Source organism: Protomyctophum bolini, assembly GCF_963924005.1.
Source record: "Protomyctophum bolini genome assembly, chromosome: 16".
In the NCBI taxonomy this organism is placed as follows: domain Eukaryota; kingdom Metazoa; phylum Chordata; class Actinopteri; order Myctophiformes; family Myctophidae; genus Protomyctophum; species Protomyctophum bolini.
The window spans coordinates 38,360,213-38,374,486 of record NC_137877.1 but is presented as its reverse complement, the minus strand read 5'-3'; the positions used below and the strand labels follow the sequence as shown (position 1 = coordinate 38,374,486).

At 43.8% G+C, this 14,274-nt stretch overlaps 1 protein-coding gene across 1 annotated transcript; it reads left to right on the top strand.

Annotated features, from left to right (window-relative positions):
* Positions 1-1,260: 1,260 nt before the first annotated feature.
* cfap91 (cilia and flagella associated protein 91) lies at positions 1,261-13,910 on the top strand (the record flags this gene model as incomplete). The annotated part of the gene is made up of 16 exons (XM_080786026.1): positions 1,261-1,354; positions 1,470-1,546; positions 2,761-2,918; positions 3,451-3,507; positions 3,800-3,987; positions 4,525-4,702; positions 4,978-5,135; positions 5,678-5,860; positions 6,387-6,520; positions 7,024-7,137; positions 8,092-8,163; positions 8,496-8,642; positions 10,100-10,321; positions 11,020-11,168; positions 12,101-12,192; positions 13,717-13,910. 16 exons carry the CDS (start codon positions 1,261-1,263, stop codon positions 13,908-13,910), a joined length of 2,217 nt encoding a protein of 738 aa, XP_080642152.1.
* Between the last annotated feature and the right edge of the window lie 364 nt (positions 13,911-14,274).

Sequence of the window (14,274 nt, the reverse complement as noted above, 5' to 3'; positions counted from 1 at the left end):
TGTGTGTGTGTGTCGACAAGGATATGGACCTGCAGATTTTACACCCTGAATTGATTGATTGATTGAATACTTTAGTTTGCAAAAGGTACAGACTATATAGGTACAGTGATAATTTTGCTAAAAGGATAACACAAAAAGCCCAGGGCTTGTGAGTCTTTTCCATTGTGGGCCTGACATCCTGTGTATTCAATTCATACTAGGATCCATACTAGGATCAGTAAAAGTATAGGATACTTTATTAATTAATTTTGACAAGCTAGAAGACTTATTAATCCTGATTAATTGATTTAATTTGATTGAAGTATTTATTAACAGTTTGCAGTATTACAGTACATTTCAAGCACAACTCAATACAAAAACTGTTAACTGTGAGTGGACGACACCATAAAGCATTACACTTGCAAGAGGGTCCACCGTTTTCAATTCATCATAAGTCATTTAGTGATGTACAAATATACATTTTTATTAGGCTATATAGCCTATACTGTCAGCAGCTAATTAGTGTATAAAGATCTGAAAAGCCACCACAGCATAGTAGATTACAATATCCTTGAGATACTCTCAGAGTGATCCTTATAGTCTGTCTTATGCGGAAGAAAAGGTTAAAAGTTTGGTTTATAAATAGCCTTGCTATGATGAAACTATAGTTCATAATAATATTAGTCACTCACACAATGCCCAGTGGTGAGGGTGAGTGTGTGTGTGTGTGTGTGTGTGTGTGTGTGTGTGTGTGTGTGTGTGTGTGTGTGTGTGTGTGTGTGTGTGTGTGTGTGTGTGTGTGTGTGTGTGTGTGTGTGTGTGTGTGTCCACTGTTTCTGTTTCCCCTCGATAATGTTGTGGCCAAGGGTTTCCTGTTGAATTAAGTCAGCCTTTCTATTCTCAATAAAAGACCCAAAGTTTCGAATTCGAATTTCTGTGAAAACAAGTCATAGACTAGGAATACTAATATATTTAATCAATTAATAAATATAATTCAATTATATCATGTTTCTATGATCTAAATAAATCGCCAACAAAATTGTGAAAGCCGTTCTAAAGTATATATCCAACTTGTTGAACAAAAAATTGTGTTTCTGGGAACATTATTGCCCCCTGTCGGCTATCATACTAACTGCAGTTACATTTAAGTTTACCATCTCCATGGTTACAGCCAGGACAGACTGCCGTTCATAAAGATGGAGTTCAAAAGCTTGTTTACACGACTCAGCTGTTAATTAAGTCAAGTTAGCGAACACTGTTGTGGAAAATAATAGCTACAACATGAGCTTATCTGTCACTCGCACACTAAACAGGCCTAAGCAAAATGAAAACAAAAAAGACCATAGACCACACCGTGTCCATGACTACCTGTATGGTGAGTACGTAAATAAAAATGTAAGCTAATGTCACTTAGCTTATAATTGTAGCTAAAACAAAATATGATGCAGCTGTGTTAACTTGGCAATTTGCTTTGTCATCATGCCTCACAGATCCTGTGTACACGGTGTCAGGAGAAGTGGACCATGCCAAGTCCAGACTCAAGGCCCATGCTTCTATGGGCAGGGTGGTAGGTTAAGTTTGTTTTTATATATATATAGGGCCTACAGATGGCGTATACATTTCTACAGTAGCCTATTCTACCTCTCTCTGTCTGTCTGCGATAATTTTGGCATTAATTAATTAAGTTCATTGTTAATTAATTAATACTCATTTTTGCCTTCAATTTCCTAAAAAATATTAAGTCAGGTAGGCCTATCTTAGAGATTGACAGGTGTAATGTCAGCTACAAGACACTTCATCCCATCACATATTCCCAAATAAAAAAAATCACACCTTTCATCTTCAATGTTTGTGTTTACACAAACCCTCAACAACCATAAAACAACACCATGCACACTCTCCCAGACAGCCTACTAGTATTGAAGTATTCAATACTAAGTAGTTAGTGTTGAGTATTGAAGACGTAGGCTACTGCAGAGTGTAACAACAGCTAGTTTCTTTCAACTCACTTCCGACCAAATTACAAATGAGCAAGATAGCACCCCATTAGCATAGCAGCAGGCAACATGGGCACAATCAATGAAAATCCATTCGGCAAAAATTACAATTCAATTCTGACCTTTTGATGTCTTCAATCATGTAGGCGTAGTAATCCATAATTAAGGGCGGACGCTGTTGTGGAGTTGCCCAGTATAGCTGAAGTCCTCAGGATACAATTGTTGTACAGTATTAGCTAGCTCCTGACTGCCTTTCTTTCCAAAAAACTTTGCAATAGACGTTTGACATTGTGAGGCTAACATTTAGGATACTCTCAGAGAGGCTTCTCATTAATATTTAAGTTTAAACAAAGACACACGTTTCTGGTGTGAAGAAAAACAAATCTGCCCCATTAAGCACATGATGACAGGCATCAGGCAGGCATGACCAATCAATCTATGCAGGTACAGATGGACAAACTAGGGCAGGCAGTGCCAGTGGCTACGGATCCAAATAGGAAAAGATGAATAATAATACACCCACTGCCATATTTTTGCTAAATTGAATGCATTGATTGAATTCACATTATGTTATGCAATGACGCAACTGTCAGTGTCATCATATGATTTTATTTATTTATTCGTTTTTTGTGGCTGCGGGCCCAGTTCAGACATAGGTGGGCCTATAGGCCCAGGTAGGACCACCCGTGGATACGCACCCTGATCTGGGTCCTTCATAATCATAACCATACTTTGCATTTGATTTTTCTTTTTTTGTTGACACCTTCTCTCTCTCTGCCTTCAGAGGAAAGTGCCAGAGTTTAGCTCTATGTTCAGTCATCTGCCACACCACCCACGCTATACCCTTAGACTGGAGACCACAGACCCGGTGCCCGCCTTTATAGACCGGCGCTGGCGCGGTCACGTGGAGCAACGCAAGGAGGCACTGCGGCACCTGGCTGGGTAAGAGAGAGAGACACACACACACACACACACACACACACACACACTATGAAAAAGCTATTTTTTTCCGTTGGCTTCAAAAGTAAGTAACACATGTGCAAGCTCGACATGCTGTGTACGTCTAGCTATTTTAGAACATTTTAGAACAATCAATGAAGAGTGTGAGAACTGCCTCAGGTCTTAATAAGTGTGGCAAATACACCCCAAACAACCACATATTCTTTACTCTTTGCTCTTCGCTTTTTTTTGGTGACTGTCCCTTCTCTATAGAGTGGGCGTTCAGTCATCGCTCGGAGCAGAGGAGTACCATGTGACTGGAGCTGATGGCTGGAAATTCTATAAACGGTTTGATTGGCCTGCACTGTGAATTTAGCTGAGAGGAGGCATTCCAATGACTTGTATACTATACACGCCTTTGCATTGCAATCTGGAATGACTCTGTTATTGAAGTTACTTGCCCTTTTAGCCTTTGTTATTGTTATCTCCTTATATGCTCAGGTTTTTTTATTTATGTCATCCCCCTTTGTTTCAGTCCTCTGAGTCCCTTTGCCCAGCAAGGCCCCCCTGATGTGATCTTTGCTTTGGAAAAGTGAGTTCAAAACTGGTAAGGTTGGTTGCACAGCACACTGGACGCGCTTTTCGGAAAACAGACGGAAAAAACGCTGCTAAAAATCCAAAACGCGTCCAGTGTGCACTGCATGTGCACCATTAGTGATTGGTGATATGTAATTAATCCCCAGAGCGTGAATTCGCAATGTCACCAACACAGAACATTACATCTGACTGTTATTTCTATAATACATTTACAACAGTAGAACTGTCAGAAACTGTAGAAATTAAAATGCCCCCCCCCCCCCACCCACCCCCTTTTCTCTTCCCAGAGGAAACTTCTCTGTCCCCACTGGTGGGAAGGGGGATGAGCAAAAGCCCGGCCCGTTCCAGCGCACCGTGGGAGTCCAAACAGACTACAGGGACAGTGAAGTACAGACGGACCCCTACAGCCCTGAGTATGTGGTCCGGCCTGGGACCACCCCGTCTGAGCTGCTGCTGCTGGCAACACTGAGTTGGGGTACAGTACAGACAAGAGCAACACTTATTATTGACCATAATCACATTCTGCTCTGATGTCACACTTGTTATAGTCTCCCCCTGGAGGCTATAATAAAATATTTGACCTTCTGTAGTAAAAGGAAGCGTAGCGTAAAACTAGTGTTAGTAGATTAGGCTGCTCGTATACACCTTTGAGCTGCCTCTGTCCTCTGTCTCCTACAGAAAACAGTGATATTTTCAGCATGTGTAAAATGACTTATACTGGATCTCTTGTCCACTAGCCCCCTTCCTCGATTTTTTTGTCTAGTTTTAGCTGTTGACGGAAATTGTCAATACATGTAGTCTTAGTCACCATAGCTTAGCTTTAATTTAGTTTCCATTTAGTTTTCGTCAGTGGAAAAAGGGTAGTCGACGAACATTTCTCGTCTTAGTTTTAGTCGACAAAAACAACACTGCAGTACAACACAACCCTGCCCTGTCACGGACGGTTCCCTCTTCCACACTCTTGACCCCGCCCTCTCTCTTCTCCATGGTGTGATCACGCCACGCCACCCAGGTCGTGGTCTGCCCGTGGGCCTGGCGGAAGTTGAACTGATAGAGCGGGCGCGTGCCAAGCGCGCCCGGGAGGCGACCCTGCCTCCTCTGAGTGACCTGAGCCAGCTGGACAAGCGGAGACGCATGATGGAGGAGATGGAGGTCGACGAGTGGGCCTTCAGAGAGAGCGAAATACACAAGTGAGTCACATCTGCGCTGCTGTGTTGTGTTTAGACAGGAAACACACACTGATTGGAGTATGAATGAGTGACGTAATGATCAGCTGAGATGTGAACGAGCTGATTACAGCTTTAGGCATGATGTGACTCACGTGTCCCTGTATTGTATAAACTAACACTGTGCTTCATTTATATACAATACTTTGGGAAAGGCACTGTTGTTCATCCACCTACTGTACCTATCCCCCCCCCCCCCCCACACACACACACACACACACACACACACACACACGCAGGCTCAAAGAGGCCCGTCTCACTGTACTGGGGGACCTCCTGAGACGAAGACAAGAAGCCCAGCGCGAGGACATGGCGGAGAGACTAAAGCTGAAACATTCCCAGCTGGAGAGAGACAAGGAGACGAGGCTGCACAAGATTCACACTGACTACATAAGAGGTATAAGACACACTGGTTCACCAAACTTTTTCATGTCAAAGACCCCCAAATTGACACTAATTAGCCTGCGGACCCCCCATTTGAAAAGATATGCCAGGGTAGATATGCCATAAGAGATGATTTTTACGGCTCTAGCAGTGATTCTCAACCAGTTTAATTTCAAGGACCCCCAGTTTGACATGCTTTTAGGCTACGGAACCCCCATTCAATGGCATTTCTAGCTCTGGGACCCCAATTTATATTGTAAAATCAATGTTGATTTAACTGAACATAATGTTGTTCCAAGATTTGAGTTAAAAACGTGCGCTCTGAAAGAATACTCAACGATTTGCCCCACATTTTCAAGATAAAAAAAAAAAAAGAATTGCAGATCTACAAGCTCGTAGTGCCGCGCTATGAGCTTGTATATCTGCTATTTTTCAATAGCTAGCATAATGCTTATAAAACACCAAAAGGGGATGAGTGTGAGATGAGTGACGTCTCTCTCACGGCTTTCCCATCTCACTCTTTCCCATACAACCTCTGTACTGTACGTACTGTAGCCCTGAGGAAGCTGGAGGATAAGAGGAGGAATGTGGAAGGGAGGCTGGAACGGCGCGACATTGTCAAAGACTACGCTGACTACTCGTCCGTGACATACGCTCCTTTGACTCGCAACGGCGGTTTCCCAGACCAGAGCACCCAAAACACTGAGGTCAAAAGCCGCTTCCTCGACACTCATCAAGGTTTGACTATGAAATGCTTGTGGGCAGTGTTGATTTTAGTTTTAGTCAGTCTTCTGAATAGTTTATTTAGTTTGAGTCACATTTTAGTCACCTGGAATGCCTTAGTACTGGTGTTAGTCTAGTTTTAGTCGACTAAATCTACAATTATTTTTTGTCGACAACAATTGTTGAAAATAGCCGATCTACAAGCTCACACCTCGCAGCTTGTAGATCTGTTATTTTCAGCATGCAACCAAGGGTAAAATGACTTATACTGGATCTTTTGTCCACTAGTCCCTTCCTAACATTTTAGTCTAGCTTCTATCTGTTGACGAAATTGTCAATATATTTAGCTTAGTTTCCCTTCAGTTTCCATTTAGTTTTCGTCAGTGAAAAAAGGTGGTCGACGAACATTTTTCGCCTTAGTTTTAGTCGACAAAAACACTGTACTGTACAAATACTGTACAATCGAGTGTCTTTTTAACTGATTTGTATCAGAAACGTTGCTTTATTGGTAGCCTTAATGTGCTGAGGTTGAACCCTGTAGGATTGCTGGAGTTGGAGGCAGGACTCCCCACCTCTGTTCTGGAGCCACGCGTGAAGGCACCCACACCCAGAGTCTGCCAGGGCTTCACCAAGCGCTCCGACCGCAGAGACATGGATCTAATGAAGACCTACCAGGTATTTTACAGAGACACTCACATTGAAGCTATATTTCGTTATATATTCATTGTGAATAAAACGCTATTTGATTTATAGAGTTATACAACTAGTATCAGCTGTGGTTGGATGTGGTCTCATGATTGAGACAGAAATGTCGTGGTTGTTAGGAGGACATCTACTGGTTAACAAGAGGTATTGCATAAAACTATACATCCAAATGCCCAAACAGGATCTCCAGTTAGACCAGCTCAATAGTAGGCATTTCAGCACTTTTGTGTATAGTAGGGTTTGTAAATCTGTGTTGGACATGAATGCCGCTTATAACTTATTAAGGCACACAACCATGATTTTCCACCATGATTCCCGAGCGCGGGATCCAAGAGATCGGTCAAATGGGGAGAACAAATTTCACTGCGGTGAAACGTGTGCTGACTAATCGTACGACTTTGACTTTGAGCGAGTGTGCATGTGTGCGACGGCAAAATACTGCTCCTTAGACGATCTCCCCTGTCCATCCACAGGCTCTGAAGGAAGATAAGGAGAGGGTGGTGCAAAAGAAGCCTCTCCGTTTCCTCGTCAAGAGAGACAAGCCAGTTCCCCGTCCGCTCACGCCGAGGGTGGACGAGCCCCCGGAGGTCAGCCCGCCTGTCTGATATTTCACCAGTGGTGGAAAAAGTACTTATGTAAAAGTACCAATACTACAATTTAGAACTACTTCGTTACAAGTAAAAGTAGGGAATTGAAAATGTACTTGAGTAAAAGTCCAAAAGTATCGGCATCAAAATGTACTTAAAGTACTAAAAGTAGAAGTTCTCATTGTGCAGAATGTGCCATTTCACAAGTTCAAAATGTGTACAAAATAGCCGATCTACAAGCTTGTATATCGGCTATTTTCAAATGGCCGAAATTGATAGGGTTGAAGTGGTTAATGTATGTTTTCTAATCAAAATTAAAATCTCCAAAGTAACTAGTAACTAAAGTTTTAAGTTGTGGAGTAGTAGTATTGGAAGTACAAATACCTCAAGTATATACCTCTTAAGTATACAGTACTCAGTTACCTAAGTTACCACCAATGTATTTCACATGGTGGCTTGCTGTCACTGACTGCTGATGTCCTGTAGCAGCAGCCTGTGGCCACAGATCTGTTCTGTTCATGCATGCATTAGAACAGTCTGCTGATGTCCTGTAGTAGTACCCTGTGGCCACAGATCTGTTCCCTTCATGCATGTATTAGAACAGTCTGCTGATGTCCTGTAGTAGCAGCCTGTGGCGTTCATGCATGCATTAGAACAGTCTGCTGATGTCCTGTAGTAGCAGCCTGTGGCCACAGATCTGTTCTGTTCATGCATGTATTAGAACAGTCTGCTGATGTCCTGTAGTAGCAGCCTGTGGCCACAGATCTGTTCTGTTCATGCATGTATTAGAACAGTCTGCTGATGTCCTGTAGTAGTACCCTGTGGCCACAGATCTGTTCTGTTCATGCATGTATTAGAACAGTCTGCTGATGTCCTGTAGTAGCAGCCTGTGGCCACAGATCTGTTCTGTTCATGCATGTATTAGAACAGTCACGTTGATTTCTCCTTCACCAGGGGGACGAGGAGAGAGAGCTGGCGGTCATTCACTTGCAGAAACTACTGAGAGGAAGGAGCATTCAGAAGCAGGTGCGTGTGTGTGTGTGTGTGTGTGTGTGTGTGTGTGTGTGTGTGTGTGTGTGTGTGTGTGTGTGTGTGTGTGTGTGTGCGTGCATGCGTGCATGCGTGTGCCGTGTGCACACGTACCATTATTCACATGGTGGCCATTTTCATCAGCTATTTAATTTAATTCATGAAATGCGTTTCCGGTGCCATTTCTTCCCAACCGGCAAATATGATGTTGAGAGCAAAATGGCCGCTGTGTGAATATTGTCAATAAGGTCAACTAAGTATAGCCAGTTAAGTACTGGATTTGACTTTGTGTGTGTGTGTGTGTGTGTGTGTGTGTGTCTGTGTGCCAGATGTTTGAGGGCAAGGAGAAGCACCTGGAGCTGATCCGAGAGGTGAGGAGCACCCACGCCCTGCAGAGGGAGGAGCAGGAGCTCCTCAGGGCCGACGCGGAGCTCACACAGGCCCAGCACAACCAGAGGGCCCAGCGCACACACACGGTATGGAGACACAATGACCATGATATGGAGACACACTGGCCACGTTTACATGCAGGCTGATCATTCAGAATAAATACTTCCGAATAAAATACATCCGATGTAATGTTTTTGCGTGCGTGTTTACATTGGAAATGGTCATTCCGAATGATTGTTTACATGGACGAAACTTTTAGATCCCATCATTTCATTCCGCATTAGCGTCGGGGCAGGGAAGGCTTCTGGTTGGATAGGGGCGGCGCGGGCATATATGTTTAGTGTTTACCGTCTTTTTTTCCCCACCCGCTGCGGCTCCGCTTCTCCGTTGGGAAGGTGATCATCTCGTTTTTATTTGTAGGCCTACTACTATACTTTGTATCTACAGCACGGCCAGGGCACGCAACGCAACACTGATGATTATTATTGTATCGGGTCGCTCGTTATTTTTGAGAGAGAGAGAGAGAGACCGTTGAACACACACACACACACACACACACAGACACACACACACAGACACACACACACACACACACACACACACACACACACACACACACACACACACACACAGATCAGGGGTATCTCATCTGCTGCTGCTCCACGTTTTTTTTGTGGATTTCGGATCTGAAAAAAGGAACGAAATAACGCGCTCTATGTGCAAACACCTCGGCGCCGACGGCGCGCCTTGGATATGAGCGCCTTGGAGCATGCTCAGAAAGACCAGAATGAATTTACATCCGAAGCAGTGTATACATGAGTCAAATTTCTTTCAATCGCATTGAAAATCGGAGTAATCCGGCCAGTGACATCGGAATGGTTTTTAGATCGCATCGAGCGTTTTCATTCGGATGTAAGTTTTTGTAGGTGTTTACATAACAACGTTTAATAGGATTGAACTTCTATTCGGAATGAAAAGGGGATTTAACTGCTCATGTAAACGTAGCCAATGATGATGAACATGATATGGAGACACAATGATAATGATATGGAGACACAATGATAATGATATGGAGACACAATGATAATGACCATGATATGGAGACACAATGATAATGAACATGTTTATGGAGACACAATGATAATGAACATGTGTATGGAGACACAATGATAATGAACATGTTTATGGAGACACAATGATAATGAACATGTGTATGGAGACACAATGATAATGAACATGTTTATGGAGACACAATGATAATGAACATGTGTATGGAGACACAATGATAATGAACATGTGTATGGAGACACAATGATAATGAACATGTTTATGGAGACACAATGATAATGAACATGTGTATGGAGACACAATGATAATGAACATGTGTATGGAGACACAATGATAATGAACATGTTTATGGAGACACAATGATAATGAACATGTGTATGGAGACACAATGATAATGAACATGTTTATGGAGACACAATGACACTGGCCATGACACTATAAGCGGTGAGCCTCATCTCGTCGTCCTGCCCTGCAGCTTGCGGCGGAGGAGGCGTGCCAGGCCGGCGTGGTGGGGGCGGAGCTGGCGGACATGTTGGACAGCCTGTCCAAGGAGCTGGTGCGCCTGCAGGACGAGCGCAGGCTCCACGCCATGACGCTGCTGGCGGAGAGGGAGCGCCGCGCGCTTGAGGCCGAGGAGAGCGGGAGGAGGCAGGTGGAAGAGCGCCGACGCAGGGAGGAAGACGAGATCTTCAGACAGGTGTGTGTGTGTGTGTGTGTGTGTGTGTGTGTGTGTGTGTGTGTGTGTGTGTGTGTGTGTGTGTGTGTGTGTGTGTGTGTGTGTGTGTGTGTGTGTGTGTGTGTGTGTGTGTGTGTGTGTGTGTGTGTGTGTGTGTGTGTGTGTGTGTGTGTGTGTGTGTGTGTGTGTGTGCAATCATGAACATGCACAATTGCTACTTTATACAGTCACACACAGTGACTCAGGAGGTATAGAGTGGCTGTTTGGTTCCCGGTTCAATCCCCAACTCTTCCTGACTTGGTGTCAAAGTGTCCTTGAGCAAGACTAGGGTCTGTAAACCTATTTTTTTACCTTTTAAAATACCCGAATTGTCCCGAACATAAAACGACTCTGATTATAAGACATGCTGAAAATAGCCGATCTACAAGCTCACAACGTGTCGCAGCGTGAGTGTAATAATTACCGTCATTACGATGGCATCAAGGGCGGCCCCGCCTAAATACATTTAGTCGACTAAATCAACTGTAGTTTAGTCGACTAACATCTTAGATTTAGTCGACTAAAACTAGACTAAAACTGAAACATTCCAGGTGACTAAAATTGACTGACTTGAAACTAAATGAAAACTATTTAAGAGACTCTGACCAAAACTAAAAATCTAAATTTGCTGCCAAAAAAACCCCGACACTGACACAAAGGCCTTCCCGTGCTGCATGCAGGTGGTGAAGGTGCACCAGGACACGGTGGACATGTATCTGGAGGACGTCGTCTTGGACGCCATGGAGCGAACAGCCGACGAGCAGGCCAGAGAGGAGGTCCGCAGGATGGCCAGAGAGGTCAACGACGTCGCATATGCCATGGAGGAAAGGTACGGTATATAGACAACACGCTGCATGGTGCTTTTACCGTATTATACGCATTTATGTTTGATCTATTGCATTACATACATGGGCACCTGGGGGGCCACATCCATGCGGCCCCCACCTTCACTTAATGTGGCCATCATGTTACCTCGGGTTACAATTCCAAACATGACCCCCTTTAATTACTTCAGTCTAAAATGAGTAGTATTGAAATGTTAGTGTTTTTCTTTTATGTCCAATGTATTTGTATTTAGTTCATAAAGTTAACATAACTATAATTTGAAAAGGCATTTGAAATTTTAAAAATGTTTACTTTTCGGCATTACAATTCAAAGATTGAAAAAGATATTCGGGATTTCAATTCAAATATAGCAAAGAAATAGCCGATCTACAAGCTCAAGACTTGTGAGCTTGTAGATCGACTATTTTTTCCTCCGACCTGTATGCAATGTGGCCCCTCTGGAGTGAGTGTGGGAATATAGTGGCCCTCTCCATCGTCAAAGTTGCCCACCCCTGATCTATTACATGTGTCTCTCATGTGTGGATCCCTTATGTGTCTATCTGCCTATCAGCATTTTTGCCAGGTTCTTCTTAACACTTACATAATAATAATACTGCTTTTGCATTCAAAAGTAATAATTGGAAAAAAGAAAACACAACTGGACAATAAAGGTGGGCCCAGAATCGACTGTTGGAAGCAGGTGGATTTCTCATGAGACACAAACTCCTGCACTACATTTTGTAACCAATTATATACTGTATATGCGTATAGTTATTTTTATGCTCACAATTGTCTTGTGTGTGTGTGTGTGTGTGTGTGTGTGTGTGTGTGTGTGTGTGTGTGTGTGTGCGTGCGTGCGTGCGTGCGTGCGTGCGTGCGTGCGTGCGTGCGTGCGTATACACGTGTTTGTGTGTCGCGTGTCTTACTCTTTACTAGCTGCAACAGCCTTCAGTCGGAAGAGATTGTGTCTGAGCTGGTGTATAGCTTCCTGATCCCAGAAATCCAGAAGATCACTGTCAGGCAAAGAGGTCTGGGGAACATTTCTGCTTTCAAACTATTATCAAAACACACAGAGCACAAACAATAAGTAATAAATACCATCACAGGACCACTTTTCAACCTATCTTCATTTAATTGGTCCTCACTAATAATCATGGTAAAATGGCACTGTGGGAAGGAGGATGACCTAGGCCTCTTTTAGACGGCGACCATCTCCATATAACACGTCAAAGTCCCGTTGCGTTCTCATTTTTTTGGACCATTTACATGAGAACGCACACTTGAATGAACACGCTACAAAGTGCATGCATATATATGCCAGGTCGCTAGGTGGGAGCGTGTCTCTGTGGGGTCCGTGTGACGCAGCGCTTATATAAACCATAGACATAAGTCACGCATGCGCAGAACTACTTCCGTTCTTCTTCTACACAGAAAGTAAACAAACGTCGCGTCCTGCAAACCGGACTATCCGACATGGTTGTTGTTGTTCGTTTCCCCTAGCAACTGACACATGCCTACGACACCATGTCAAAACGTAAGGACACGGGGCGAGCCGACCAGAGCTGACGTAAGCCATGTGTCACAAGTTTTGCGGATCCACCGTTTTGCCTGTTTATATGGAGACCATAGGAAACGGCGTTCTAAAAGATTTCCACTCTGGGAGGTGGTTTCACTTCGTTGCGTTTTCACCTCCTGTGAACACGGTTCTCGTCTAAATGACAGCAGCAAACGATACTTTATTTTGCCGTTTTTTATGAACACCATCCTCGTGTAAAGAGCACCTGAAGCACCTGAGTTAAGCAGTCACACCTGGCCTGAGTCAAACTAGAACTGGACTCAGAGCTGGGTGTGGCTGCGCACCTGTTGTGCATGGACTTGATTAAGGCACAGCAGGATAAATCAGTCGTCCTCCTTCCCACAGGCACCAGTCTGTGTCTCATATAGGAGGGCTGTGGACAGTTCAGAAACCCGTCCACCAGTGACATCATCGATGGGGAATCCAAGCTAATAGAAACTGCAGGCTTTCTAGTCCTGAAAAGTTGCAATGCGATAATGGAAGCCATAATAAAAATCTAAACATTTTTGTTAAAAAAAATCATGTTTAAAAAAAAGTCTAACGATGATTTCTGAACCCACAGCCTGAGTGGAAAAGAATTGTGACATGTTATCATGATTATTAGTGAGGACCTATTATATGAAGATAGGTTGAAAAGTGGTGAAGTGGTCCTTTAAGTTGCGTGCGCATCTTTTCGTTTCTGGTCAAAACTAAGTTTTTCAACGGCCGGCAGCCCGGCGCTGTGATACTCCCAATGCAACCGGTCAAGACACCACACACACCGTCACGTCATCGTAACGTCCGTGTACGGATATTTGGCTCTTCGAAATACGGGTCGAAAGGGGAAAAACCTTGGCAATGCGCAATAAATAAATGAATTAATCCCGCCGTGGATTGTGAAATAAATCACATTGATAAGAAAAACCACAATGGTATATATAAGTGAGTGAGCTGTGAGTTCTGCTTCTAACTATTCTTTGTTGCTCTCCTCCCGTAGTCCACCAGAGCCAGCGTCGACACTTACAGGCAGCCCGACACATCCTGCAGAGTTCTGGGGATCTGCCGGGACAACTTGGGGCCCCAGAATGGAGCTGTCCTTCTGATAGGGCCTCCAGACAAGTCCTGGAGGAGATGATCGGCAATGTGCAGAGAAAGAGAGAAAGTGACAGAGAAGAGCATGAAGAATCATAGGTGAAGGCTAGAAAGAATGTAAGAGCTTGTGAATCTGCTATTCTCCCCCCACCCCCCCCCCCCCCGCCCCGCCCAGAATATGGGTGCTGGGGATCAAGTCGTAAACTGGGGCCATGTATGGCTATCTATTTTAAAATGTTTCCATTCCAAATTAAATGAAAAGTTTCACTGTCGTGGTGTTTAGGCGAGATATTTATGAATAACAATTGATCACATGTGCTGCAGTGCAGAATGTGAAAGGTGAAAGACAACTTTCATATCGGCAAATTACTCACCCAGTGCTGAAATGGAGGATGTATGGAAGAACACACTTTTGTTGGTTACAGAGCAGGGTAAGTTTTGGCCCAAAGTCTTGTGTACACAC